Below are 27,500 nucleotides of genomic sequence, written 5' to 3'. Positions count from 1 at the left end.
GCAGCAGGCCCAGACAACATACCAGGACGAGTGTTGAAGGACTGTGCAGAAGAGCTGAAGGATGTTTTTACAGACATTTTCAACACCTCTCTGGAGCAAGCAGTCATCCCATCACTTTTCAAAACTGCCACCATCATACCCGTGCCAAAGAAATCATCACCATCATGCTTCAATGACTACCGTCCTGTAGCACTCACGCCCATAATCATGAAGTGCTTCGAACGGCTAGTCATGTCACACATCAAAGCCACCCTACCCCCCACCCTGGACCCCTTCCAGTTTGCATACCGAGCCAAACGATCCACGGAGGATGCAATCTGCTCTGCCCTCCATCCAGCCCTCACCCACTTAGACAATAAAGACTCATATGTGAGAATGCTGTTCATAGACTTCAGTTCAGCATTCAATACCATAATACCACAACAACTCATCAGCAAACTGGACAAGCTAGGATTCAGTACCTCCCTCTGCAACTGGCTGCTGGATTTCCTGTTGCAGAGACCACAAGCAGTACGTGTCGGGGACAACACCTCAAGCACTCTGACCCTGAGCACGGGGGCCCCTCAAGGGTGTGTGCTCAGCCCCCTGCTCTTCACACTGCTAACACATGACTGTACAACCACTCACAGCTCCAACCATCTGGTGAAGTTTGCGGACGACACAACACTGGTGGGCCTCATCACTAAGGGCGATGAGGCTCACTACAGAGAAGAAGTAGACCTGCTGGCTAAATGGTGCAAAGACAACAACCTCCTGCTAAATGTCAGCAAGACCAAGGAGATTGTCAACTTTCAGAGAGGCCACAAACAACTGCCACCACTGTCCATCGACGGAGATGCTGTGGAGAGAGTGAGCAGCACAACATTTCTGGGGGTGCACATCAGCGACGACCTCTCCTGGACCACCAACACAGCATCACTGGCGAAGAAAGCCCAGCAGCGCCTCTACTTCTTGCGCAAATTGAAGAAGGCAAGTGCCACGCCTCCTGTCATGACTACATTCTACAGAGGGACCATCGAGAGCATCGTCTCCAGCAGCATCACAGTGTGGGGCGGAAGCTGCACAGATCAGAACAGGAAGACCCTCCAGCGCACTGTTAACACAGCTAAGAGGATCATTGGAGCACCACTCCCCTCCCTGCAGGACATTTACACCACCCGCCTCACCCGCAAAGCACTAATGATTGTCAAGGATACAACCCACCCTGCACACGAACTGTTCAGCCTCCTGCCCTCTGGAAAGCGGTACAGGAGCCTCCGCTCCCGCACCACCAGACTGGCAAGTAGCTTCATCCACCAAGCAATCAGGATGCTGAACACTCTACCCACTCTCCCATCACTGACAGCCCCCCCCACCCACCAGCCAACCAGGAACCTAGGAAACTAGGATCCTGTCTACCAACCCCCCCCCAACACCGCCATGTGGAACTGCACTGTGACTGCGCAGCCAAACGTGTTGCTGCTTCACATCAAGCCTGATATACTTGAATTACTGCATACTGCATATCAATGTAAATATACAGGTCACACAAGCACAAGTTTAAACTTCATGTAACTGTTAAGACTACAGAAATATACAACGCAACTACCTCTATTTTTTTTATATATATGTCCTATATTTCTATTTTGATACATACATGTTCTATATTTCAGTCTTGCACTTTAATTTAATGTTTATTGTCTATGGCTATGTCCATAGTATGTCTATGTCTGTATTTAAAGCATGTCTATGTCTGCATGGGAAAGTAAGAAACGAAATTTCAATTCTTTGTATGACCAGTGCATGTAAAGAAATTGACAATAAAAGCCGACTTGATCATGTCAGGCCTGGATACGGCATTCCAGAAGATATTTTTCCCGGAGCCTTGGACTACAGGACATTGCATGTGATGCAAAATGTTGTGGCTGGACCCAGGGAGACGACACGATGTAGACTGATTTTTTTTTGTCTCAGTGAAATTATTTTGTGTTTCGACTTGATGTATAAGTACAGTATAAGTATATATACTCTTTTGATCCTGTGAGGGAAATTTGGTCTCTGCATTTATCCCAATCCGTGAATTAGTGAAACACACACAGCACACAGTGCACACACAGTGAGGTGAAGCACACACTAATCCCGGCGCAGTGAGCTGCCTGCATCAACAGTGGCGCTCGGGGAGCAGGGGTTAGGTGCCTTGCCCATGGGCACTTCAGCCGTGCCTACTGGTCGGGGTTCGAACCGGCAACCCTCCGGTTACAGGTCCGAAGTGCTAACCAGTAGGCCACGGCTGCATGTGTAAATAAACACCAATACTTGATGTTTGGAATCCCTGTATGTTTACAGAACTATGACAAAAGTATGACCTCAATCTGACATAGCCTACCTTGTGCAAAGACAAAGCAAAAGCCAGATGTGTTTTTATTTATACCATCAGTGTGTAGTTGACACACTGTGTGCTTATCAATGTGATAGCTTGTGTTAACTGTTTGATACGAAAATACCATTTTTAGGAAGGTGTGAAGAATAAGCCCTGGACAAATGTAACTGTACCATCTACTCCAGTAGCAGTCTATCCTCTCCTCATTCCTAACATTGCTTATGTGTGTTTGGTTATGTGGAAACAGCAGGCTACTCACTGTACTGAACAATCTCCTGCATCTTCTCCCAGACTCTGAACTTCAGGTTGCCCAGGTGCTTTGCCACATTGATCAGAGCTCCTGAAACCCTCTCTGGATCCTGCAGTGTGCACTGGGCTCTGGAATAACATTCAGGAGTCAGTGCTGCTGTGGGTTTGGGTTCAGAACCACAGAGAAGAGAGAGAGACAGGAGGCAGATCACTCACCTTTCCACTGTGCTCTTGTAGCTCTGGAAAATAAGAATAGAAAGAATATGTCAGCCATTATTGTTATAATTAGGTATTTTGGAAACTGTACAATCCCCCCCCCCCCGTATGTGTGTAAACTAGCCGGCTGTTGTGTTGTCGGGATGAAAGGGTTTATGTTACGGGATGCCACCCAGGTTGTGTAGTATAGCCACTGGGTATAAGCTGACCCATTCTAAATTGTGTGTATTGATCTCTGTAAATGCTGGTAATAAACAGCCAAGAAAGCAAGTATTCTTTGCCTCGTCACATGTGTGTACAAATACTTTGTTTATGAGAATAAACATAGGTGCAATGCTTTACAAATGATGATCAAAGCATTTTGTAATAGTTTGCAATTGGTTTATAATGGGAAACTGATTTCATTTATAAGTGGTTGTTTCATTATATATTAAGTATAAATCATGTACTTAAACATATTTTTTGGATATGCTTATTTACTATGAACAAACCATTTATAACTGTGTGAACAAATGCATTACTGATGCTAAATTATGCATGAACAAGAACTTACTAATGATGAACAAACCATTAACTGATAAGTAACAAAGGCTTAATAAATTATGAACTGTGTGTAGTTATTATAAAGTGTTAACACGATAGCAGTTATGTGATATATTTGTCAAACTAGCTTTCAGCTTAGATCTGTGCGCATTCTTGGTGTTGGGATGATGTTGACCAATCGTGAAACGTGGAGACGCACAGACCCCCTATATTCAAGAATGATTACTTCCGCATTTATGAGCGATAGCGTAATCTAGGTACACTGCAGTCATTTTTACTGTCTAGCCTACAACATCAAATACATCGATTGTCATCAGATGTTGTATGGTATGCACGTCCATAGTGATGTATTTGCACGCACAACACTGTTAAAGCGCCTGTGAGATCCAAAATGTTTGGAGAGGCGGAGCGCCCACTCCTACACGGGAGATAACTTAGTTTCAAGATAACTGATTGGTCAGTAGGCAGTAGTTTTACACGATTTGAGCTATAACTTAGCACATAACCTGTTCCGACCAGGTTTGGTTGGCAGTATAAGACACCATGGTGATACAGCGATGCTAAAACAGAGCCACTTTTGTGTCACAGCATATACCCTGGCTTTGAGCGCAACATACCTCGCTAACCCACTAATCGAGCTTCATAGTATACCCCACTGCAGAGGGGCAACTCGGTACAACCATGACCTTCTGATTGGCCAAGTTCCCAGGACCATCACCACCCCATTGTTTTGTTACTGACTAAACATTGGACAGCTGACAGGACTGCAAAGATATCTGTAATGTGAATAAACCGACACGACACACAGAGCTGTAGTCGGAGCTTAGGCTACTCCATTTATTCGAACAGCACACGATTCTAACTTCCTACTCACGTGCCAACATAAAACCCAATCAACACGCAGCGTTGTCATAGCAATGCCAAACATAACATTTTCCCCCCCTTCACAAGAATCTAAGTGTGATACTCAGTTACAAAATCATTCAAACGTTCAGGCCGGGTATGTGCACGGGCTGGGCGAGGCTGGTGGTCGTCACCGGTCTCCGGGGTTGCCTCCTGGTGGTTGTCACCGGTCTCCGGGGTTGCCTCCATGGCTCCTTGCTGGGCAGGAGGCGCTGTGGCTGCTGAGCGGTCAGGTTGCGGGGCAGCGCTTAGACCTAGTCCAGAAGGAGCCTGTACTTTGCGCAGACGGCTGGCATGCCAGCGAGTGCCATCTGTGAGCCTGAATGTGGCGGCCCCAAGCTGTTGGCTGACCTGGACAGGGTCTGACCAGAACGACTGCAATTTGTTGTCGCGGTGGGGTCGGCGGATCCTGATCCAGTCTTGAGCGGCAATGGCGGGTGGCCTGGCTCGCCGTCTCCGGTCAAACCAGTTCTTCATCTGGCTCTGACGAGCATGAACCCTCGCTAGGATTGGGTGAACTGGAGCCTGAGCCAGAACAGGGCGAAGTCTATCCAAAGGCAGCTGGAGTTCCCGTCCCAGCATGAGGGAGGCTGGGGAGGCCCCCGTGGTGGCATGTGGTGTGGCGCGGTAGTGTAAGAGTGTCTGGAGGAGGCTTGCATGGAACGTGAGCCCTTGAGCGAGGTGCGCCCTTATTCCATTCTTTAGGGACTGGTTCAGCCTTTCGACCCCCCCGTTGGCCGATGGGTTATAGTAAGCCGTGCGAATATGGCGAATCCCTTTCTCTTTCAGGTAGGTGCCCAGTTCATGTGAGACCATCTGAGGCCCATTGTCGGTGGTGATTTTCTTGGGCAAACCCCATCGGGCAAACAGCAAGTCTAAGATGTCAGTTAGCATCTTGGCAGTTACAGAGCCCACGGGTATAACCTCAGGCCACTTGGAATGGAGGTCATAAATAACGACCAGAAATTGTTGGTGGTGCGGCACGCCATGTAACTCTCCACAGATGTCTAGTTGTAGGTGCTCCCACGGTTGGGATGGCCAGTCCAAGGGCTGCATGGGTGGGGGCGGGGCTGGGGCCCTGGTCTTGCCACTGAGGAGACAGGCGGTGCAGTCCTTGACCAGGGTCTCGATGTCTCTGTCGATCCCCGGCCACCAAACAAGGTCCCGACACCGTTGTTTGAGCCTGACTATGCCCAAGTGACCCTCGTGTGCCATAGCAAGAACACGCGCACGAAGGGCACTTGGGACCACAGTGCAGAGCCCTCTAGCAACACAAGTGTCGTTCCAGCCTGCAAGCTGCTCACGGATTCTGAAATAGGGTGACAGCTCATCTGGTACCTTTGTAGGCCAGCCATGCCTAATGTATGAGGACACTAAGGAGAGGACAGGATCGGCTGCTGAGGCGTCCAACAGCTCACGCAGTGACACAGTTTCCTGAAGTGGTGTGTGGAGAAGCTGTATGAGGTCATGCTCTGTTCGGTCCTGCTCGGAGGCCAGAAACTGAGGCGTGGGTTGAGCAGGGATTGACCGTGATAGCAAGTCTGCCACCACATTGTCACGCCCTGGTGTGAACTGCAGACAATAGTTGTACTGCTGTAGGCGGTCAGCCCAGCGGTGAAGTCGAAGTGGTTTGTGGCCAGTGCCTGACGTGGCCAGGAGAGCAGTGAGTGCTTGGTGGTCTGTTCTTAAGGTGAATGTGCGTCCATACAGATACATGTGCCACCGCTCACAAGCCCAGAGGCACGCTAGCGCCTCTCGCTCCCCTACCGAGTACCTCTGTTCTGTAGGGCTGAGTGCTCGAGAGGCAAAAGCGATTGGCCTTTCCACGCCCCCCTGGAGTTGGGACATCACGGCACCAATGGCGATGGCTGAGGCGTCACATGTGACGAGCGTGGAGCTGGCCGGGTCAAAGTGCGCTAGGACTGGTGGTGAAGTGAGCTGTGACTTCAGACGATGCACTGCTTCGGCACAAGCGGGTGTCCAGACCCAAGGCTCATCGGTTTTCATCAGCTTGCGCAGTGGAGCAGTTGTGTCTGAGTACTGAGGCAGAAACCGAAGGTAATACGCGGTCATCCCCAGGAAGGAGGCAACCTGGGCAGGTGATGTGGGCTCAGGGACACGCTGGATGGCCTCTGTGTTTGAGTGGAGCGGGCTTATGCCTTCGGCTGAGAGACGGAACCCCACATATTCAATGACCGAGGCCCCAAAGACACACTTGTCTCCATTAAGTGTGAGGTGGTGCTCAGCTAATGCGCTAAACACTCTGTGGAGGCGTTCGTCGTGCACTGCAGTGGTGGTTCCGTGAACAACAATGTCGTCAAGATAAGCAGCCACACCCGGAATCCCTGCCAGGATGGAAGCCATTATTTTCTGAAAACAGCTTGGAGCTGAACTCAGTCCAAAAGCCATGCGTTTGTAGCGAAAGACACCTTCATGGGTAATGAAGGCGGTTAGGTTGCGGCTATCAGGGTGTAAAGGCACTTGGAGGTAGCCCTGGCGGAGGTCAAGTTTTGAAAAAATCGTTGATCCATAAAACTGGGCTGTGAGCTCCTCTGTTGTCGGCAAAGGGTAGCGGTCAGGTATTATGGCTTTGTTTACTGCTCTGAGGTCCACGCAGATGCGCAGGCCTCCCGTCTTTTTCTTTGCCACCACCAGGTTGGATATCCACGGTGAAGCATTCACCTGCTCGATTATGTCCTCATCTAGCATGCGCCGTAGCTCAGAGGAGAGGTCATCCCGCAGGGCTAGAGGAGAGCGGCGTAGTGGCTGCACCACTGGTGTTGCATTACGATCTAACAGGGGCTGGTGGACAAAAGCAGTGAGACAACCCACCCCATCAAACAATGCTGGCCACCGTTGGTGCCACGGAGTGGCGACAGTGTGGATTTCCGAGCCTGTGGTATCCAGTAGGGTGAATCCCAGGCCGTGGAAGAGGTCAAGGCCAAGTAGGTTAGTCCCATGGCGTGACACATGGAATGTGAATGTTGGCAGAGCCTTGTCCCCGTAACGTACAGGCAACTGGAGAGAGCCCACTATATCTATCTCAGCGTTTCCATAACCTCGCAAAGTTGTGGAGGCTGGTCCCAGTGGCTTATGGGAGAAGAAACGTTTCCAGGTTATCAAGTTCAACAGTGACACAGTGGCCCCTGTGTCAAGGAGGAGAGGCAGAGTGACATCATCTAGCATTAGAGAGCAGGTTTTGAATGAAACTCGTCCTGAGCGGACATTATGGATCACAGTTGGAGGAGCTACTGGGTTTTGTCGGTGGCCTCTGGCTGGGGCAGACCTACACACTTTGTGAAAATGATTGAGCTTCCCACAGTTGGAGCAGGCTTTTCCTCGTGCAGGGCAAGCTTGTGCTCTGGAATTGTGTGTGTGTGAGCCACAGTTACCACATGGCTGTTGTGATCTCTCACGGGGTTGTGAGGCTATTTGTACCATGTGTGGGCTGCTAGTGCCGATGGAGGCCGTTTGTGGCTGTGACTGTGCTGTATCCACTGTTTGATCATGCAGAAGCAGAGAGGCAGGAGAAGACAGACTGGCAGCGCATTCTAATGCAGACTCCACTTGTAATGCTATCTTAAGGGCCTGGGTTAATGTCAGGTCGTCATTTTCCAACAACAGTTTGTCCCTAATTTTGTCACAATTCGTGTGCAGGATGAGTTGGTCGCGTATTAATTCCTCTTGCAATGTCTTAAATTTGCATAAGCTAGCTAAACCTCGTAGGTCAGCCACGTATTGGGACACAGACTCACCCGCTCTTTGATGTCGCCGCCAGAACATAACACGACGGAGAAGAGCGCTCTGTGGAGCTGCAAAATGCTCCTTGAGTAGTTTTACAGCGTCATCATATTTTGTGGTTTTAGCAAAAGTTCCGAACACTCGTTGTCCCTCTGCTCCAAGACAGTGCAGCAACAGTGCACGCTTCCTCCCGTCGGGCACGCCTTCCAAGCCGGCTGCAAGGAGATACGTTTCAAACGAAGCGATCCAACGGATCCATGGCACGGCAGGTTCTCCGGGTAGAGCCAGGAAAGGAGAGGGTGGAGGTAAAGAACAGTCAGCCATCCTCGTCGCCAATGTAATGTGAATAAACCGACACGACACACAGAGCTGTAGTCGGAGCTTAGGCTACTCCATTTATTCGAACGGCACACGATTCTAACTTCCTACTCACGTGCCAACATAAAACCCAATCAACACGCAGCGTTGTCATAGCAATGCCAAACATAACAATATCCTCCTTCTCCTCTTCCTTAGAACAGACAGAGAAACTATATATTCCCAAAACATTTGCTAACCTCTGCAAAAACTGAACAATCCCTTTAAAACAGTTGTACCTGTGCTCAAAACTAAACACTGTCTTTGTATCATCTCACAAAGCAGTCTAAATGAAACACTATTGAGCAGTCATTAGACACTGCATCAAAAAATGGAAAACACAGTGTTCAGTGCTCATATAGCTCCAGGAGACATTGTCGTTGTTTACAATACAGTGAATGCATTTTGCATCTATGAAACAAAACAAAACAAAGCAAAAAGATTTCAGAATTCAGTGGACTGAAGATTTACTGTTAATCCAATAAACATGAAGTATTGAAAATGGGGGTTTGTCTTGACAGTTTTAAGAAAAGGGTGGAAGGTTTCCAAAAATGTGTTTTAGCAATTGTGGAAAAACTGTATACCGGAAAAGACAGGCACTATACTGTAAATGAGAAGTGCATTGCAGTCTAAAGCCTACAATGTACTGTGAAGGCCTTACTGATAGTTTCTGTCCATTGTTGATATGAACCTGCACTGTTAAGCAACCTGTTTACATTCTGAACTAGCTTATATTGGTTGTGTCACATCATTTGAAATGTGTGATCATTTTTGAGTAGGTGTGTTTAACATATGACATCTGTGCTCTATACTATTTCTGATTACCTCTGAAACCAAATTTTCATTTCAAGAACTGTGTTCAGGCAGCTGAGAATTTGGCTCAGAGAATGGAGTTTAGTGTTTAAGCCATTGTGAAAAACTGTAATGACGTTCTGAAGTCATCAATGATCATGCGATCAGATCCATATTCATTCAGCCTCTCTCATTTTAGTGTTTCTCTCTCCAAAATAACACCAACTGATTCCACAACCCATGATGTGGTATGAATGTGAATGTCTGATGTTGAACTGTTGAGTTTCTGTGTTGACACTGATGCTCCTGAAAGAAACTTTATATCTGACAGGCTGAATCTGATCTTTTCATCCATCACAATCATTCATAGGATATATTCATAAAATATTACAGCCAGAGTAATTTATCACTAAACCAGATCTTACACACTTCACTATACAGACGGCAGATGGTTCCTACCTGCAGGAATGTGATGTCATCAGACCCCATCATCTCCTCTATGGCTCTGATTGTGTCTGAAAGAGATGAGATCTCTCTGCTCATCTTCTCAATCTTCTCCTTCATCATTTGACTCTTCTGCTCCTCTTCCTCCCTCAGTGCAGCTATCCTGACTGCCTCTTCATCTCGTAGAAACTGGTGAAGCTTCTCAAAGTCCTCCTTGATCTGCCGCTCTGTGTGTTGAGCCTGAGTCTAAATAAACATCAAAAAATCTAAAATTATTGATCCAATCATCACTCTTGAAATGATTTGCTTTTACATGATGACATTAGAAATATAATTGCTTTATTAAATAATCCAGATCTCACCTTAATATGTGCTGCTGTTTGGTCACAGATGAGTTTAACTTTTTCAAAGTTCTTTAGTTTCTTCATTAAGGGCTGCAGTTGAATCTTGAGCTCCTCCTGGAATGAATGAGCATAATGTTCAGTCTACACTGCAGTACACTTACAACACTGGCACTATGGAACCAAGTCAAAGTCCTTTTAGGCAAGTCCCTCCACTCGGCGGGACTTTTTGGGCACTCATCGGGCATCCTATTCGGCAGAAATGCTCGTGTGCAAGGCTTCACGACACCAATCTTGCTCCAGCAGCGAGTTCACAACACATGATTGCCACGATGTCTTCAAAACACACCATATGATTGACTCCATGTATTCACATGTCGACATTTTTTCTGCGGAAGGGCTGGGATATGTGAAGACAACTGCTATTGGCGTTACAAACTAACCCCATGCATTTTTATGGAGGATTTTTTGAGTGCTGTGTCTCCTCATTAGAAAGTCTCTGACCAAGTTGCTGCATGTGTAGGGAGTGTGTGAGGGAATATGTAGATATATATGTGCATAGATTCAGGACTGATATGGTGATGGCATGGGGGCAACACAACATGTAGAAAAGGTATATGGGTGTTGCACATTAAGGGATATTAGAGATGTTAAGATACAGTATATAAGGCACAATTAATGTGGGAAAATGTATATTTCAATGATTTAACCCTCCTGTTGTGTTCGCGGTCAAATGTGACCGATTTATAATTATTTTCTCTCAAAAATATTGTTAACTTATTCTGACTACCTTGAGCCTCCTTGACTTTGTTAACACAGGGCATCTGAACACACACAACATATTTTGATCATTTCTATAACAATTTGAGTGTTTCATTTAACTTTAGAACACCCATGTGTATTTATGGTCAAAAATGACCGGCCATTAGAAATGAATGGGTGAGAAAATGGTCAGTGTATAAAATTGAGTCCAGGCACAAACTTATGATCAGATGGACTGTATGCTTCTGTACATTAAAATACACACACAAACACACCCTCACTCCCCCTCTTTGCTTCTATGCCAGCCCCCACTGGAACCTTTCCCCAATAGAATCTTCCCCTTTCTGACATGCATGAGCTCAGGTCAGTGAGGCCTGCTGGCCATAAATAGCAAATGGAAGAATATCCAATAGAACACAAGTTGATGCAAAGGTCTATCACAACATTCGATGATAATATGTGTGCTACTATGGATTTATAACAAGTTATAATGCAGTGGTCATTTTTGACCAGGAACACAAAACTAGTAAACATAAAACGAGGAGGGATAAAGAAAATTGTGTAAAATTGTAGTGCATAGGCTAATTACACCACATCTCATACTCTATAATAACTGCAAGGGACTTGCAAACAGTGGTGATATCAACTTGTACTTTCTGTTAGAGCAAGTTTAAGGAGAGTTTGCTGCTGTACACACAGAGTGGGAGTGAGGAAGAGAATCAGTCTCTCAGCTCAGAGGTCTGGATGTTGCGCAACACTCATCAGTTGTAACAGCAGGGTGTAGAGTGCCATCTACTGGTGCATTAAAGGCATTACAATACCTTCTGCCATGACTTTCACACAGATCAAGATGTGTATTTTTAGAGCCCACTACCAGTATTACCAGAGTAGATTCTTACCTTACGGTCCTGTGCTGCTTCATCTATGGGACTAAATGTGTGATTTTTATGTTTCTTTGATGCCTGACACACAAAACACACAGGCTGTTTATCCTCCAGACAGAAGAGCTTGAGTTTCTCACTGTGCAGACTGCAGAGCACCACAGAAGCTCTCTGACTTCTCTCCTGTAAGAAGGTCTCACACAGGTTCCTTAACGCCATGTTAGGAGGATAGTCTTGTTTTGAGCACTTCCTCCTGCAGTAGGGACATTCTCTGGATCCTTTGCTCTCCCAGAACTGCTGCAGACAGGCTTTACACACACTGTGAGAACAGGTCACCAAGACAGGATCCTTGTAGATGTCACAGCACACAGGACATGTGAGATCCTCCTCCAGTTTAGAAGCCATTTTGTCTCTGCAGTAAAGTCTCTCCTGTTTGTTGTCCTCAGTCTGGTTCACCAGCTTCACTTTCACTTTCAGCAGTCAGAGCAGAGTGTCAATTATAAACTCAAACCCGTCTCTGTTTTACACTTTAATCCAAAAGACTTTCAACCTCACCAGCTTCAAAAAGTTTTCCTCAGTGGTTCAAATATTGTTGAAGAGGGTTCAAAGTTTCCTGTTACCCGCATGAGAGTGTCTAGGACAGAGAATCAACCTGCCACACAACTTCACTTCCTGCTCTGGTGGTAGCCAGTGAAAGGGAGGGACTAAAGTAAAGAAAGATTCTCAATTTCTGATTGGTCAGTCTTAGTTCCCAGACCAGTTCCTTGTTCGTTGCTGCCACTCCACTGGAGTTCAGTTCAAAGTTCCAGTTGTGGGCGTTGACTGAACCTGACAGAGACACTCACTCCAGAACAGTGGATTACACACAGACTCTCCCCACACAGACTTTGATCCTGACATTCAGGTTAAAGTGGGCAGGCAAGAGTTGGACACATAAATACCTAACTACTAAAGGAAAATAAACTGTTTCAGTATATTATATTGCAATTTTTGCATCAGAATGAACAAAGAAAACAGTCCAAAATAAAGGTGTCCATGCATTCCATTTAATCACACTGTTTTGTTTGCACAGAGTTTTAGCACAAGGTTAATTATTATAGAGCTATAGTTACACATAGTACAAACACATACAGTTACACTAAGTACAAACAGCATCACAGTCATATGAATGTGGTGTGTAGAGTGTGTGTAGTGTGTGTAGAGTGTGTGTAGTGTGTATAGAGTGTATGTTGTGTGATGTTAACAGCAGCACAGTCATATGAATGTGGCGTGTAGAGTGTGTGTAGTGTGTTTAGAGTGTATGTTGTGTGTGTTGTGTGATGTTAACAGCAGCAGTCATATGAATGTGGTGTGTAGAGTGTGTGTAGTGTGATGTTAACAGCAGCACAGTCATATGAATGTGGCGTGTAGAGTGTGTGTTGTGTATAGTGTGTGTTCTCAGCAGGGACAATCCATGCAGAGGCTGAGGTGTCAGGCATAGATTGCGGAAGATGAGTAGCTTACTTTAAGATAGACTAACGTGACAAATGTCAATATGTTTTTCCTTGACCGGCCCAAAAGTGAAGCGGCCCACCGGGTAGTTGTAGTAGTTGTATTTCAGTGGTGAAATGAGAAGGTCATTTACATAAGGCCATTGATACCACAAGAATCAGGATTTTCATGCTTCATTTGACTTCCTGAACAACAAAAATGACCACTTAACTGGACAAAATAATCAATTGAAAAAAAGAATTGGTGTCATAACTGCTGAGATGATGCTCTGTGTATTGCTGTGTGGAGACCTGAGTTTAAGGCCGAGTTGGCTGATGTCTTTCTTCAGTTGCTGTTTCAACACATTGTACATCTTCATTTAAAATTACTGCATTCATTTATACTTTTAATCATGAGGAATTTAACTGTCCCTATTTAGTGAGTTCTCTGTACTGCCATGAACAGGTGATGACATGACCGATATCACTACAATGACTTTGGTACTTGTGTGTGACACTGAACAGTGAAACTGCTGGCAACATAAATGATTGAGAATAATTTACAAAGCCACACTAGTTTATTGATAACTGATTTTTACAGTTAACCATAAAAACATATAAAATAGATAACACTGCAACATTACTATGTGCGAATAACATCATCAAAACAACTGAAAGTGCAATTTTGGGAGGGTGGGGTTTAAAATGTTACTTGCTAATTAAAAATTAGTAAAAATCTATCAAATCTGTCCGTTAAGACAGTGCAATTAAATTTCAATAAAAACAGTTTAGGTAAAATCCAGTGCAAACAGACACACGTCTATCGACAAAAAATCTTAAAAAACACAAACAAACCTTTAAACATAGCATCTAACTCCCCTATAATGTTTCTCTCATCTCCATCTAACATCTCCTTATCTCTGTCTGATGCACTCTCTCCATCTCGTTGGGTCCTTCTATCAATCTCTCCATAACCTCATCTCCTGATATAGACTCTCCCATCTCTCGGTGTCGATGTCTCCGTCTCCTGACTCTCCCATCTCTCGGTGTCGATGTCTACATCTCCTGACTCTCCCATCTCTCTCTCTGTCATCTCTCTCCCACCATGTCTACATCTCTGTGTCTCTCTGTGAGGGGGTTTCCTCAGTGAGGGGGTAGGACGTGAGGTCTACGGAGAGCACGCGGCTGGAGATGGTCTCACCAGACTATGAATAAGCAGACATCAATTTCAATCATCCTCAGGGGTTAAATGTTAAATTCTTCATGCTAGTGGTTTGGGGATTCGGACAATGGTATGATGTCTCCACACCACATGCATATCTTTACACCTAAAGAATTTGTTATCCTTTAATCGCCCATCTGTGTGTGTGTGTGTACAGTATGACACCCCTAGCAGTATGTCTTCTCAGGAGGGTGTGTGTCTGTGTGTGTGTGGTGTGTGTGTACACAGTATGACACCCCTAGCAGTATGTCTTCTCAGATGTGTGTGTGTGTGTGTGTTTGTGTGTGTGTGTGTGTGTGTGTTTGTTTGTGTGTGTGTAGAGTATGACACCCCTAGCAGTATGTCTTCTCAGGAGGGTGTGTGTGTGTGTGTGTGTGTGTATAGTATGACACCCCTAGCACTATGTCTTCTCAGGAGGGTGTGTGTGTGTGTTTGTGTTTGTTTGTGTATGTGTGTGCAGTATGTCTTCTCAGGAGTGTGTGTGTGTGTGTGTGTGTGTGTGTTTGTGTTTGTTTGTGTGTGAATTTGTAATGTGTAAAGTCGGCACTCTTATCCTCTAGTAATAGTTTTGACATATACAGTAGCCATTCCCAGCTCTTAGACTACTTCTGCACTGTATCTTGAATGTTATTCTCTTTCTGTAATTTGCTCGGGATAAAAGTGTCTGCTAAATGAATAAATGTGAATAAATGTGAATGTAAAAATGTGTGTGTGTGTGTGTTACCTCAGAGTAGACTCCCAGCAGTACGTCTGCTCTGGAGTAGAACTCCTCCTTGAGTGAGATGACGATCACCTGGAAGTTCTCCTGACACTGCTCTCTTATGAACCCTGTCACCTGCAGACCACCAGGGGGCAGTGTAACACAGGTCACAGCACAGCCGTAGATCGAGAGAATACGGTCAACTAGGGAATCAAATGGGCGCCATGTTGGATACTAACATATCTGTAAGGGCCTTTTATATACGTATATTGACAAACGGTGATGATAACATTTATATGCCTGTTATACAATGGTGAAAATAAGAGATTTATTTCAACATAGCATATTTGCCCCATAGGGTTAGCTGTAGTCATCTGACATTGGTACCCAACGTGGCAAAATTGGCCAAACTCTGTGGTCACACCACATCCATAGATAGAGAGAATATGGCCAACTCGCTTTCAACTGTTCTACCCTATGATTGGTTCAGAAGCTATTATGTGACTCATAGGTGCCATGGTGTACCTAACCTTCATCCAGATCGATTATACATAACATGGATGTGATGGCTGGCATGGTTTATTTTACATTATTTCAAAGAATAAAGGTAAAAAAAAAAAAAACAGTTAAGATTTTATTTGGCCGGAAAATGTGGAAGCCAGGCTTAGCAAATGGGTTGTCTCCAGACTGTGAACACTAGTCATGCTTTGTGTGAATACAAACTAGAGAATGAATGAATGAATGAATGAATGGGCCTTGCCTTGCCGATGTTGGTGTTGTCCAGCGCGGCGTCCACTTCGTCTAGCACAAAGAAAGGAGCAGGCCGGAAACTAGCACAGGAGAGATAAGGTGTGATGTAGAGATAAGGAGTGGTATAACACAGGAGAGATAAGGTGTGGTATAACACAGGAGAGATAAGGTGTGGTGTAACACAGGAGAGATAAGGTGTGGTGTAACACAGGAGAGATCAGGTGTGGCGTAACACAGGAGAGATAAGGTGTGGTGTAACACAGGAGAGATAAGGTGTGGCGTAACACAGGAGAGATAAGGTGTGGTGTAACACAGGAGAGATAAGGTGTGGTGTAACACAGGAGAGATAAGGTGTGGTGTAACACAGGAGAGATAAGGTGTGGCGTAACACAGGTAATGCATGCATGCACTTCACCCACTGTGTCTTTAGCCAGTCAAATTACACACAGTAAAATCAGCACAAGAAGAACTCTGATCTGATCAAAACTCTAGTCTTGGAGAGTAAGAATTGTCTAGAATGTTTCACACAAATATGGCGTTCATAGCACATTTTTTAAGTGAATAAATAGTCCTCAAAGAGAAGAAATCTATATGATGATCTGGCATTTTGCTTTCTTTTCCCTCTTGTGGAATTTTGTGTTTATGGCACAAAAATAGGCGGGTCTTAGATGATCCATAGAATCTGGGTTTCTGCCTCAGTCCTAATCCGCATGTTAATCACGATGAAAAACTAGGAATCATGTCCTACACGTGAACAGTTACTACGCTTGAATACTTTTAAAAAACAAATGATCTCTACGGGGTTCCCACTCTAAGTCAAATGTACAATTTCATGACTTTTCCCTGACTTTCCATGACAAAAAAATATTTCCATGACTTACTATATAATGAATGGTACAATATACCTACCAAATATTTCAGAGCAGCCACGTAATTTTCAAGAATCTCTCACTTTTTAGAGATGAATAAATGAGCATTGAATAAACGTTGGATGAACCACAACTACTCAAGCAAGCACTAAAGCTAATAACCAGACATCCACTGATTCTGTGTGGAAATATATTTATATTTATTTAATGTATTTTGGCAAGTCAATTTTAAACTGCTACAATAAAATTCCCTGATATTCCATGACTTTGCCCCAAAACTTTCCAAAATTCCATGATATTCCAGAAATTCCATGACCCATGGGAACCCTGTATATAATCTGGGCCTTCACCTAAACATTGAGCGACATGTAGGTTAAAATGAAGAGGCATCAAGTGTATCTATCTATGAGCTCATCATGGACCAGGGATGTATTCAGTATGTATTGAGGTGGTTAAGTGACAGACATGGGTAAGTTAACCCAGAGGAAGTGCTGAACCTCCTGATAGAAGAGCCCTATGGCTTCATTTTGTTAGGAGAACGAAGTCACAGGGGTTTACCACTTCTATTTGGGTTGCTCTGCTATTAGGAGGTTTACCACTTCTATTTGGGTTGCTCTGCTATTAGGAGGTTTACCACTTCTATTTGGGTTGCCTTACCAATGTTAGCCGCTAAACCCCCTACTTGGAATCATGAGACAGGTGTAAGCAGGTGTGACCCCACCTGTAACCAGGTGTGACCCCACCTGTGGATGGCAAAGATGAGTGCGAGGGCGGCGATGGCCTTCTCTCCGCCGGACAGGTTGTCCATGGCCATGAAGCGCTTGCCCGGCGCCACGCAGTTGTAGCTGATGCCGTCCAGGTACGGCTCGTCAGGGTTCTCAGCACTCAGGATGGCCTGAGGGGAGAGCAGGACACACACACACACACACACACACACACACACACACACACACACACACACAGACACACACAAACACACACACGCACACAGACAAACAACACACGCGTGCACACATACATGTACACACAACAAAAGTACATATATACACACACACACACACACACAACAGAACTAAATGTGTACACACATGCACTCTTAAACATACACAATCTCCTTACAGGATGTGTCATTAGTCTTCTAATTATGTGTCTATGTGTTTGGGCTTCTGTGTGTGTGTGTGTTTGTGCATGTGTGTGTGTGTTTGTGTGTGTGTGAGTGTATGTGCATGTGTGCGTATGCATGTGTGTGTGTATTTGCATGTGTGTGTATGTGTGTGTGTGTGACACCCACCTGTGCACTGGTGTTCCTGCACATCTGTTTGTAGATCTGGTCGATGGCCACACACACATGCTCGAAGCACTGGCTGAAGAGACGGAAGCGGTTGGTCTTGACCTGCTCAAACTCGTGGTTACAGCGCCGAGCCATGCTGGTGCTCTCCTCAAAAGCTGCAGCATACACACACACACACACACACACACACACACACACACACACACACACACACACGGATGCATGCACATACACATATATAAATCAGTTTCTAAGTCATTAAATAATTTGACTTTCATTAAACCTGTGTAGACCAATATAACATGACTGCAGGATTGTGGGTTTTGGTGCACACTGTATGTGAGTGTGTCATAAGCTGTCTTTGATCTCCCTCATCTTCTTGTGATGTATGTGCGTATGAAATGTGTGTGTGTGTGTGTGTGTTCTTGAATTTCCCCTTGGGAATCAATCTATCTATCTGTGTGTATGATATATACATACCGTCCACCACATTCCTGAAGCTGTCCTTGATCTCCCTCATCTTCTCCAGGGCCTTGAGGTTGGGCGGCTCAGAGCGCTGGATGACCCCGTCCAGTGAGGACAGCTTCTCCCTCAGACCCTGCAGCGCCTTCTCCACCTCCCCCTCCTCACTCACGGCCTGCCACCAGAGACACCGACATGCTAACAGAGCTGGACATGCCACCAGAGACACCGACATGCTAACAGAGCTGGACATGCCACCAGAGACACCGACATGCTAATAGAGCTGGACATGCCACTGAGGAAAGCTACATGCTAACAGAAAGCTAAATGCTACTGCTACAGAAAGCTACACGCTAACAGAGCTGCACATACCACTGAGGAAAGCTACATGCTAATAGAGCTGCACATGCCACTGAGGAAAGCTACACGCTAACTGAGCTGCACATGCCACTAACGGAAGGCTAGATAGATAGATAGATAGATAGATAGATAGATACTTTATTGATCCCCAAGGGGAAATTCAAGAAATTCAAGGCTACACGCTAACAGAGCTGCACATGCCACTGAGGAAAGCTACACGCTAACAGAAATCTAAATGCTACTAAGAAAGCTACACGCTAACAGAGCTGCACATGCCACTGAGGAAAGCTACAAGCTAACAGAAAGCTAAATGCTACTAGGAAAGCTACACGCTAACAGAGCTGCACATGCCACTGAGGAAAGCTACACGCTAACAGAAAGCTAAATGCTACTAGGAAAGCTACACGCTAACAGAGCTGCACATACCACTGAGGAAAGCTACACGCTAACAGAAATCTAAATGCTACTAAGAAAGCTACACGCTAACAGAGCTGCACATGCCACTGAGGAAAGCTACACGCTAACAGAAAGCTAAATGCTAACGGTTTATATTAGGAGTGTGGAGTGTTTTCCTCATCCCACCATTGAGCTCATCTGCCAGGCACTCTCTCTCACACACACTCACTCTCACACACACCAGACAACACACATACAGTACACACACACACACACACTATTAGTATGCCTGTCTGTATTGTCTCACTGCCAGGGAGGTTAATTTAGTTCATAAGTCACACACACAGAAAAACAACACTACACACAAACACACACACACACACTCTTCCTCTCTCTCTCACACACCACAGACAAAACAGACAAACACACACCTATGTCTATCATGTATGGTCTCACCTTGAGCTCATCTGCCAGGGCTGAGTAGTCTATCAGCATCTGCTCCTCACGCTCATAGATGTCCAGCGTGCACGTGCTCTGGGACTCAGAGTCCAGCTGCACAGAGGAGACGCACTTGTGTCACATTAACCACATCAATGCACAGAGGAGACGCACATGCGTCACATTAACCCATCAGTGCTCAGAGGAGACGCACATGTGTCACATTAACCCATCAGTGCTCAGGGGACATGTTCACATTACAGAAGGACATTAACCCATAATGGAACTGACCAAGCGGGATATTCTTCCTACAGGCGGGCGAGAGAGTCTTCATTCGCCCTGTAATGAGTCATTTAACCATATACCGACTTACCAAGATGAGTAATTAACACGAAAACATTGCCTGGTGTCCCTTTAACCACATCAGTGCACAGCAGGGGACATGTCCACATTACAGAAGGACATTAACCCATGACATAATGGAACTGACCCTGCAGGAGTAAGGTTAAACCTGCCAAATAATTGTCAAATATTATTTTACTTCCTATATTTATGAAATACCGGTAATTATGAACTGTTATGTACAACACAGACTTTGTCAAGTCTTTCTGTCTTCTGAAATATCTCTGGTCTTCTTTCATAACTTTCATAATATGTTAGATCATGTTAGAGCAACACAAGATCTCCAAAGCCTGTAGATAGACAACTGTGTTCTGTTTCACCTCTATTCCGTAAATTCATTAATGTTCTATTCAACTCTGCTTGTTCTCTATTTACACTTCTCTCTCTCTCACACACACTCTCTTTATCTCTCTCTCTATCCCACCCACTCATCATCTCTCTCTCTCCATCTCCTATGCTCGTCATCTTCCCTTTCTCCATCTTCCTCTCCCCATCCTCTCGTCTCGTCTTTCTCTTTGAATGTCTCTTCACCCCTCCTTTCTTTCCTTCTCTCCCCCTCTCTCCTGTCTCTACCTGCACGTCACTCTTATCTTCTCCCTCTGCTCTCCTCTCTCCCCCCCTCTCTCTCTGCTCTCCTCTCTCCCCCCTCTCTCTGCTCTCTCTCTCTCTACTCTCCTCTCTCTCCTCTCCTCTCTCCTCTCCTCTCTCCCCCCTCTCTCTCTACTCTCCTCTCTCTCCTCTCCTCTCTCCCCCCTCTCTCTGCTCTCCTCTCTCTGCTCTCTCTCTCTCCCTCTCTCTGCTCTCCTCTCTCCCCCCTCTCTCTGCTCTCTCTCTCTCTCTCTCCCTCTCTGCTCTCCTCTCTCCCCCCCTCTCTCTGCTCTCCTCTCTCCCCCCCTCTCTCTCCTCTCCTCTCTCCCCCCTCTCTCTACTCTCCTCTCTCTGCTCTCTCTCTCTCCCTCTCTCTGCTCTCCTCTCTCCCCCCTCTCTCTCCTCTCCTCTCTCCCCCCTCTCTCTACTCTCCTCTCTCTCTCCCTCTCTCTGCTCTCTCTCCTCTCCTCTCTCCCCCCCTCTCTCTCTCCTCTCCTCTCTCCCCCCCTCTCTCTGCTCTCCTCTCTCCCCCCCTCTCTCTCCTCTCCTCTCTCCCCCCTCTCTCTACTCTCCTCTCTCTGCTCTCTCTCTCTCCCTCTCTCTGCTCTCCTCTCTCCCCCCTCTCTCTGCTCTCTCTCTCTCTCTCTCCCTCTCTGCTCTCTCCTCTCTCCCCCCTCTCTCTCCTCTCCTCTCTCCCCCCTCTCTCTCTCTCCCTCTCTCTGCTCTTCCTCCCCCCCCCCCTCTCTCTCTACCTGCACGTCGCTGATGTCGTCTATGGTTCCGGAGAGCAGGGTGAGGGGGATGCCCTCGATCTTGCAGGCCAGCAGCAGGTTGTGTCGGCTCAGCCTCTTCTGCTCCATGGAGCCCTCCGCAGACAGAACCTGCTTCTGCAGACGCACCAGCTCTCTGGAGAGGGGGTGGGGGAGAGGGAGGGAGGGAGAGGGTGAGAAGGGTGAAAGGAGAGAGAAAAAGAAAAGAAGATAGGGGGGGATAGAGAGGCAAAGGGAGCAAAGAGAGAGAGAGGGTGAAGAGGGGGTAGAGAGAGAAAAAGAAGAGGGAGAAGATGGAGAACCAGAGAAAAGAGGGAGAGAAAGGGAGAGACGATCCTTTTGAAAGTGCAGATCTCTAACCCCTCCACCAATTAGTGCAGATCTCTAACCCCTCCACCAAATTAGTGCAGATCTCTAACCCCTCCACCAATTAGTGCAGATCCCTAACCCCTCCACCAATTAGTGCAGATCCCTAACCCCTCCACCAATTAGTGCAGATCCTTAGCCCCTCCACTAACCACCCCAGGTCCCTAACCCCTACACTAACCACTGTATTACCACACTTCCTAAGTGGCAAATGGCAAAAAACGTCTAATTCTGTGTTGAGTACTAGGCTAGCCTGGTAACTTCTTGGCAACTTCGAGACTGCTAATGAGGTCATAAGTTGCTATCTCTTCCACCATAATCACTGACCAGTGACACACATACACACACACACCTGGAAATTTCCTGTAGATTCTTGACCTTCTGGTCCAGGTCGGCTTTGGAGGTGCTGACTTCTGACTTCTTCTCTGTACACACATCCTTGAGCTCCTGCACATGAACCTGAGCCTCGTCCACCAACGCCAGCATCTTCTCTTCTTCCTATAGGAGAGATGACTACATCAAGGTGTGTACATGTGTGTGTGAGTGTGTGTGTGTGTGTAGATCCTTACCCTCATCCACCAACTCCAGCATCTTCTCTTTCTCCTACAGGTGAGATGACTATATCAGGCTGTGTACGTGTGTGTGTGTGTGTGTGTGTGTCCTTCTATAGGAGATGACTAAATCAGGAGTGTGTGAGCATGGCCATGTTCATGTTTGTGCATCTCTTCCACCAGCAATATCCTCCCTTCCAACGGGAGATGACCACCTCAGGTGTGTGTGTGAGTGTGTGTGTGTGTACAAGTAAAAAGAGGCAGGACTCTGGCCTGACACTGTGTTAAATGTGTCCATCAACTCTCTCAATTTCTCTCACACACACACACACACACACACACACAGACACCTTCTTGAGGTTGAGGATGGTCTCCTCCTCCTTGTCGATGGTGTCCTGGAGTTTGCGCAGCTTCTTGTTGAGCTGCTGCAGCTGCCCCTGTTCGTACTCCAGCTGGGCATTGAGGCGTGTGCGCTGAGACTCAAACTGCAGCCTGGGAGAACCGGGTAGAACCAGAATCAACACCAGAACCTCACACACTGGGCTAGACCTGTTACTCTAGCTGGGCATTGAGGCGCGTGCGCTGAGACTCAAACTGCAGCCTGGGAGAACCGGGTAGAACCAGAATCAACACCAGAACCTCACACACTGGGCTAGACCTGGTAGATCTAGAACAGCTAGTCAGAACCAGTGACCCTTCAGAATCAGAACCTCAGGGGGAACCTCAGCTGTAGCGCAGTGGTGATGTTGGTTGTAAGGCACAGGCAACCAGGTTCAAGTACGACCTGACCTGAGGCTATTTCCTGAACTCTGTTCCCCATCTTGCACTCTTCCTCCCACTCTCCATTGTCAGGTTAAATAAATGTTAGAAAGCCCAAAATAAGTAACTACAAAATAAAAAACAATCAAACAAACAAGAATCAACACCTAACAATGTGGCTTAGACCTTTTAGAACAAGAAAGACTAGTCAGAACATTGACCCCTAAAAAGCACAAGTCCTGACCAGATTAGACATGTTAAAGCCCACAAGAACTACACCTGTGGCCATGGCGTAAAGTTACAATATCGAGTGTTTGTGTTTGTGTGTTTATTTACCGTTTGCGATCCACATCCTGCTGCTGTTTGACATACTCCTGTTCATACTCTCGAATGTTGGCGACACCGATCTCATGACAGAAATCAGCGAAAACAACGTCCTCCATCTGGTGAAAAAACCGAGGAGAAGAGGAAAGAATTGTGAGAGGCACAGGAAGAGCAGGGAATTATCCTAATCACAGCTGTTCTTCATTCAGTCCGTATGGGGCACCACCAGGGACCTAACGCCCAAGACCTAACACACTGCTCTCACTGCAGATAAGCAGGCATAAGCACTGATCATGTGCTGTAAAGAGACATATCTGGTCGCTGAGTAAATGAGCATGTTGTCTTAATGAAGCCGGTACAGCATTGACTGCATTGATGTCAGAGTTTCCGCTAGAAAAAAATGGTGCCGGTCAAAGTGACCGGCAGATAGAGGTTTCGTTTTCCGGACATTTTGATGATATGCCGGTCAAATATCCTATTATCCCTTCTTAATTAGTCAAATTGAGGAAAACTGGAGACAGGCTATGTAGCTTAAAGAATGACATAATCAGGCTGTATAGAATGCAACATGTTTATTAGCCTAACTTAAACATGCCTAACAAGATCTAGCCAGTATCTCTTCATGGACAGCAAGAGTCCGCTTCGTTCGTTGTTTTAAAAAGACTAGGCCTACTGTACGTTGTTTGTTGCTGCTACCCAAGTTATCTCCAGTGGTGACTGTTTAACTTACACAGATGCGCACACACAAGAATGAGCACTCAGTCGCTCACACCACTACCCCCTAATGCTATGCCTCTTTATTTGATAACAATAAATTAAGAAATGTTTCCTATTCTGGGAAATGTTTAGTTTCTTTTTCTTTTTACCGTTTAATTGTGCCAGAAATTATCCGCGGACCAGTAATCGCCTCGTCGAGGAGGCCCTAACCCTGCAGATCATAGACAGAGAACGCATAGGCCTACTGTATGCTTTGGGTAAAGAACACTTTGCATGTCCAGTGTACACGGAGAATGCCAGTGTCTTGGAGCGGCCGCACCCCCCGCAACTCCACTTCCAATGTCACTGATTCCGACAGATACGCCCGACACTTCTGCTTTTTATCTGGTGGTGGTGGAGTTGACCGGACATCTGAGGCTTCAGACGTTACCAATTTATCATCATCCATCGCGTCTGGCCTCTGAAAAAACTTTTAAGGCTAGTCTGCCTGGGCCTGGCCATGTTTGAACCGCCTCACTCATTTGTTCGTTGTTTAACATGGACGTTTTAAGCGTGCGCTTCCTATTTGAAATGTAGAATAGGCTATGCGTGTTGTTTAATAGCTTAGGCTACTTTTCAAACGGTAGAGCCTGTTTATTTAAAAACATAGCCAGAGGACGTATAATATAGGCTTACATATTAAGGCTTATTCTCAAATTCAGATTGCGTTAGGGGACGGGATTATTAGCACATTTCAATCGGACAATTTGACCGGAGAGATTTAATTTTGTCGGACATTTCATTTTTTTTCCGGCCAATGTCCGGTAATTACCGGACAACGGAAAACCTGATTGATGTATATCTGAGGTTTCTGGGTAAATAATGTACATGTTATCTGAAGAGTGAGGAACAGCTGAATAGGCTTGACTTTGAGTCTCTCCAGCTCACAATCAAACCCAAGGACGAAGCAGCACCTGGTTGACCTGGACTTTCAGTCTCAACTGGTCGACCTCATATTGAGTCTCACCTGGTTGGCCTGGATTTTCTGTCTCACCTGGTTGGCCTCATATTCAGTCTCACCTGGTTGGCCTTGTCTCTGAGACTTTTCAGCTCGCTCTCCTTTTTCTCCAAGTTCTCCTCTGCCACAGAAATCTGAGACTCCAGGTTAGACAGCTCGCTCTCCAGCCGAGAGATCTCCTACAAGATCACAAACAAACAAACACACAAACAAACAAACACACACACACTCACACACACACATTGAAACATACACATAAAATAAATATTAATAATACTAAAAATAAATATTCTCTTGTATTGTATTAGCTCACTAACTAATTCATTGATAAAGTAATCAATAAATCAAATCAATAAACTGTGTGTGTTTGTATGTGTGTTTGTGTGTGTGTGTGTGTGTGTGTGTGTGTGTGTGAGTGTGTGTGTTCAAGTGGGTCCTTATAGCTTGGCAGGCAGGGATGGTCTTCTTGCACAGGGCGTCTAGCTCTCTGTGTGTGTGTGTGTGCGTGCGTGTGTGTGTGTGTGTGTGTGTGTGTTCAAGTGGGTCCTTACGGCTTGGCAGGCAGGGATGGTCTTCTTGCGCAGGGCGTCCAGCTCTGTGTGCGAGTACTTGAGTCGGGTCTGATTGCCCTGAGCCTGCGCTCTGATCTGCTTCAGCTCCGCCTCCTTATGCCTCAGCTTCATCAGGGTCTGGGAGGACACACACACACACACACACACACACACACACACACACACACACAGACAAACACAGACACACACACACACACACACACACGCACACACACACACACACACACACACACACACACACACACACAGACACGCACACACACACAAACATACACGCGTGCACACACACACACGCACACATACACGCGTGCGCACACACACACACACACACACACACACACACACACACACACACACACACACAGACACATACAGTACACACACGCACACACACACACAAAGACAGAGATACACACATACAGGCACACACACATGCACACAATCACACTTATGAGTACATACATAAACGCTTAAACAGTGCCAACATACTTTTCTATAGATTGTATACAGTAAAGTTCCTTCTTTCTATGTCCTCTGCCATTAGCTTTCTCTCTCTCTCTCTCTCTCTCTCTCTCTCTCTCTCTCTCTCTCTCTCTCTCTCTCTCTCTCTCTCACACACACACACACACACAGACCCGTAGTTCTGCAGTGAGCTGGTCCTTCTTCTCCTTGAGTTTGTTCATGTCTCTCTCCTCCCAGCGGCGAGCTTTGCTGCGCAGGGCCAGAGAGCCGCCAGAGATCACCCCCGACTTGGAGAACATGGTGCCGTCCAGCGCCACAGTCTGCCACAGACACAAACAATAAATACAGTTTCAAAAAGCAGGAAAAGGTACATTTCAGCATCTTTCCTCTACTTCAATAAATACAGTTTCAAAAAGCAGGAAAAGGTACATTTCAGCACCTTTCCTCTACTTCAATAGACACAAACAATAAATACAGTTTCAAAGCAGGAAAAATGTCCTCTACTTCAATAAATACAGTTTCAAAGCAGGAAAAATTTCCTCTATTTCAATAAATACAGTTTCAAAGCAGGTAGGGATCGACCGATATGTTTTTTTCAGGGCCGATACCGATATAAATTATTACCAAAACAGGAGGCCGATAACCGATATGTAAAACCGATATGTCAGTTGTCAAAAAGGGGGGTAGGTAGTAAAGGCGATATGCTGCAAAAAAATCATTCAAACGCATTTAATTAGGCAAACTTTTCTTTCTTCTTTTGATACAGTCTATCAACTTGCATCACTTGCAAGTGTAAATCCTGTGTATCATGTTAATCCAAGAGCTAAGTGATAGCAATTCTTTTCATAGACTAGGCCTACACAATGGACTATGTGCTTGTTAAGGAACCTGTCACAAAGAGGATGCTTTGCCATCGTGTGTGTGAGTGCACGAGAGAGGGAGAGGAAGAGGTGCATGCGTGATGGCAAGTGTTACGGTTAAATAGTTTAACAAAACAGTTTTAAAATAGTTCTTAGGCTATTTAAGTATGCAATTTGTGTCCATGTGTAGGCTACAAGCTACACTAAATCGCTCAGGACGCGATTTAGTTCAGGTCGGATTAAATTACGGCTGGCCCTGGGTGCATGTTGTCTTTTCTGACAGTCCGTTTCAAAAAGGAGCAATTAGACTTTTTGACGTTCGCTATGCATAATTAGGACTTGTCTGTACTATGTCCGCCGTGGTGTCCCGTTATTCACAATTAACGAACGAGGCGGAGGCAGAGAACTCCTGAAACGCAGCACCCGAGTTTGTAGGCTAACTAGTAAACAGCATCAGTAACGTGCATCAATTGGGAATTCGCTAAATGAAGGATGGGTGCTTTACTTATTGATCCGGATCAAAGAGACAATAGCTTACAAAGTGGTGTTTTTGTAACTTCAGTGTAGATGATTGTGATTCACTGCAA

At 45.8% G+C, this 27,500-nt stretch overlaps 2 protein-coding genes across 4 annotated transcripts in view; both read right to left on the bottom strand.

The window, feature by feature from the left end:
- Window positions 1-12,265, bottom strand: part of LOC121693150 (zinc-binding protein A33-like) — a 17,066-nt gene extending 4,801 nt beyond the window's left edge. Inside the window, exons 1-5 of the mRNA XM_042072370.1 lie at window positions 11,607-12,265; window positions 9,967-10,062; window positions 9,620-9,850; window positions 2,825-2,847; window positions 2,619-2,737 (exon numbers count right to left, since the gene is read on the bottom strand). Of these exons, the coding sequence (XP_041928304.1) occupies window positions 2,619-2,737; window positions 2,825-2,847; window positions 9,620-9,850; window positions 9,967-10,062; window positions 11,607-11,993 (856 nt within the window). The 5' untranslated portion in view covers window positions 11,994-12,265. The remainder of the gene's footprint in view (window positions 1-2,618; window positions 2,738-2,824; window positions 2,848-9,619; window positions 9,851-9,966; window positions 10,063-11,606) is intronic.
- A 1,351-nt stretch (window positions 12,266-13,616) lies between these two features.
- Window positions 13,617-27,500, bottom strand: part of smc1b (structural maintenance of chromosomes 1B) — a 31,369-nt gene continuing 17,485 nt past the window's right edge. For 2 of the 3 annotated variants that reach the window (XM_042071892.1, XM_042071912.1), the window contains exons 12-25: window positions 26,227-26,373; window positions 25,571-25,708; window positions 25,082-25,198; window positions 23,318-23,424; window positions 22,573-22,714; window positions 22,024-22,169; window positions 21,288-21,441; window positions 19,564-19,659; window positions 18,370-18,526; window positions 17,890-18,044; window positions 17,342-17,493; window positions 15,740-15,809; window positions 15,004-15,114; window positions 13,617-14,262 (exon numbers count right to left, since the gene is read on the bottom strand). In XM_042071892.1, coding sequence (XP_041927826.1) covers window positions 14,167-14,262; window positions 15,004-15,114; window positions 15,740-15,809; window positions 17,342-17,493; window positions 17,890-18,044; window positions 18,370-18,526; window positions 19,564-19,659; window positions 21,288-21,441; window positions 22,024-22,169; window positions 22,573-22,714; window positions 23,318-23,424; window positions 25,082-25,198; window positions 25,571-25,708; window positions 26,227-26,373 — 1,788 coding nt within the window. In that variant the 3' untranslated portion in view covers window positions 13,617-14,166. The remainder of the gene's footprint in view (window positions 14,263-15,003; window positions 15,115-15,739; window positions 15,810-17,341; window positions 17,494-17,889; window positions 18,045-18,369; window positions 18,527-19,563; window positions 19,660-21,287; window positions 21,442-22,023; window positions 22,170-22,572; window positions 22,715-23,317; window positions 23,425-25,081; window positions 25,199-25,570; window positions 25,709-26,226; window positions 26,374-27,500) is intronic. The other variant, XM_042071903.1, reaches the window with a different exon arrangement.

Source organism: Alosa sapidissima, chromosome 2 (genome assembly GCF_018492685.1).
Source record: "Alosa sapidissima isolate fAloSap1 chromosome 2, fAloSap1.pri, whole genome shotgun sequence".
Taxonomy (NCBI): Eukaryota; Metazoa; Chordata; class Actinopteri; order Clupeiformes; family Clupeidae; genus Alosa; species Alosa sapidissima.
The sequence above is the reverse complement of the archived record's forward strand: the minus strand, read 5'-3'. Positions and strand labels throughout refer to the sequence as shown.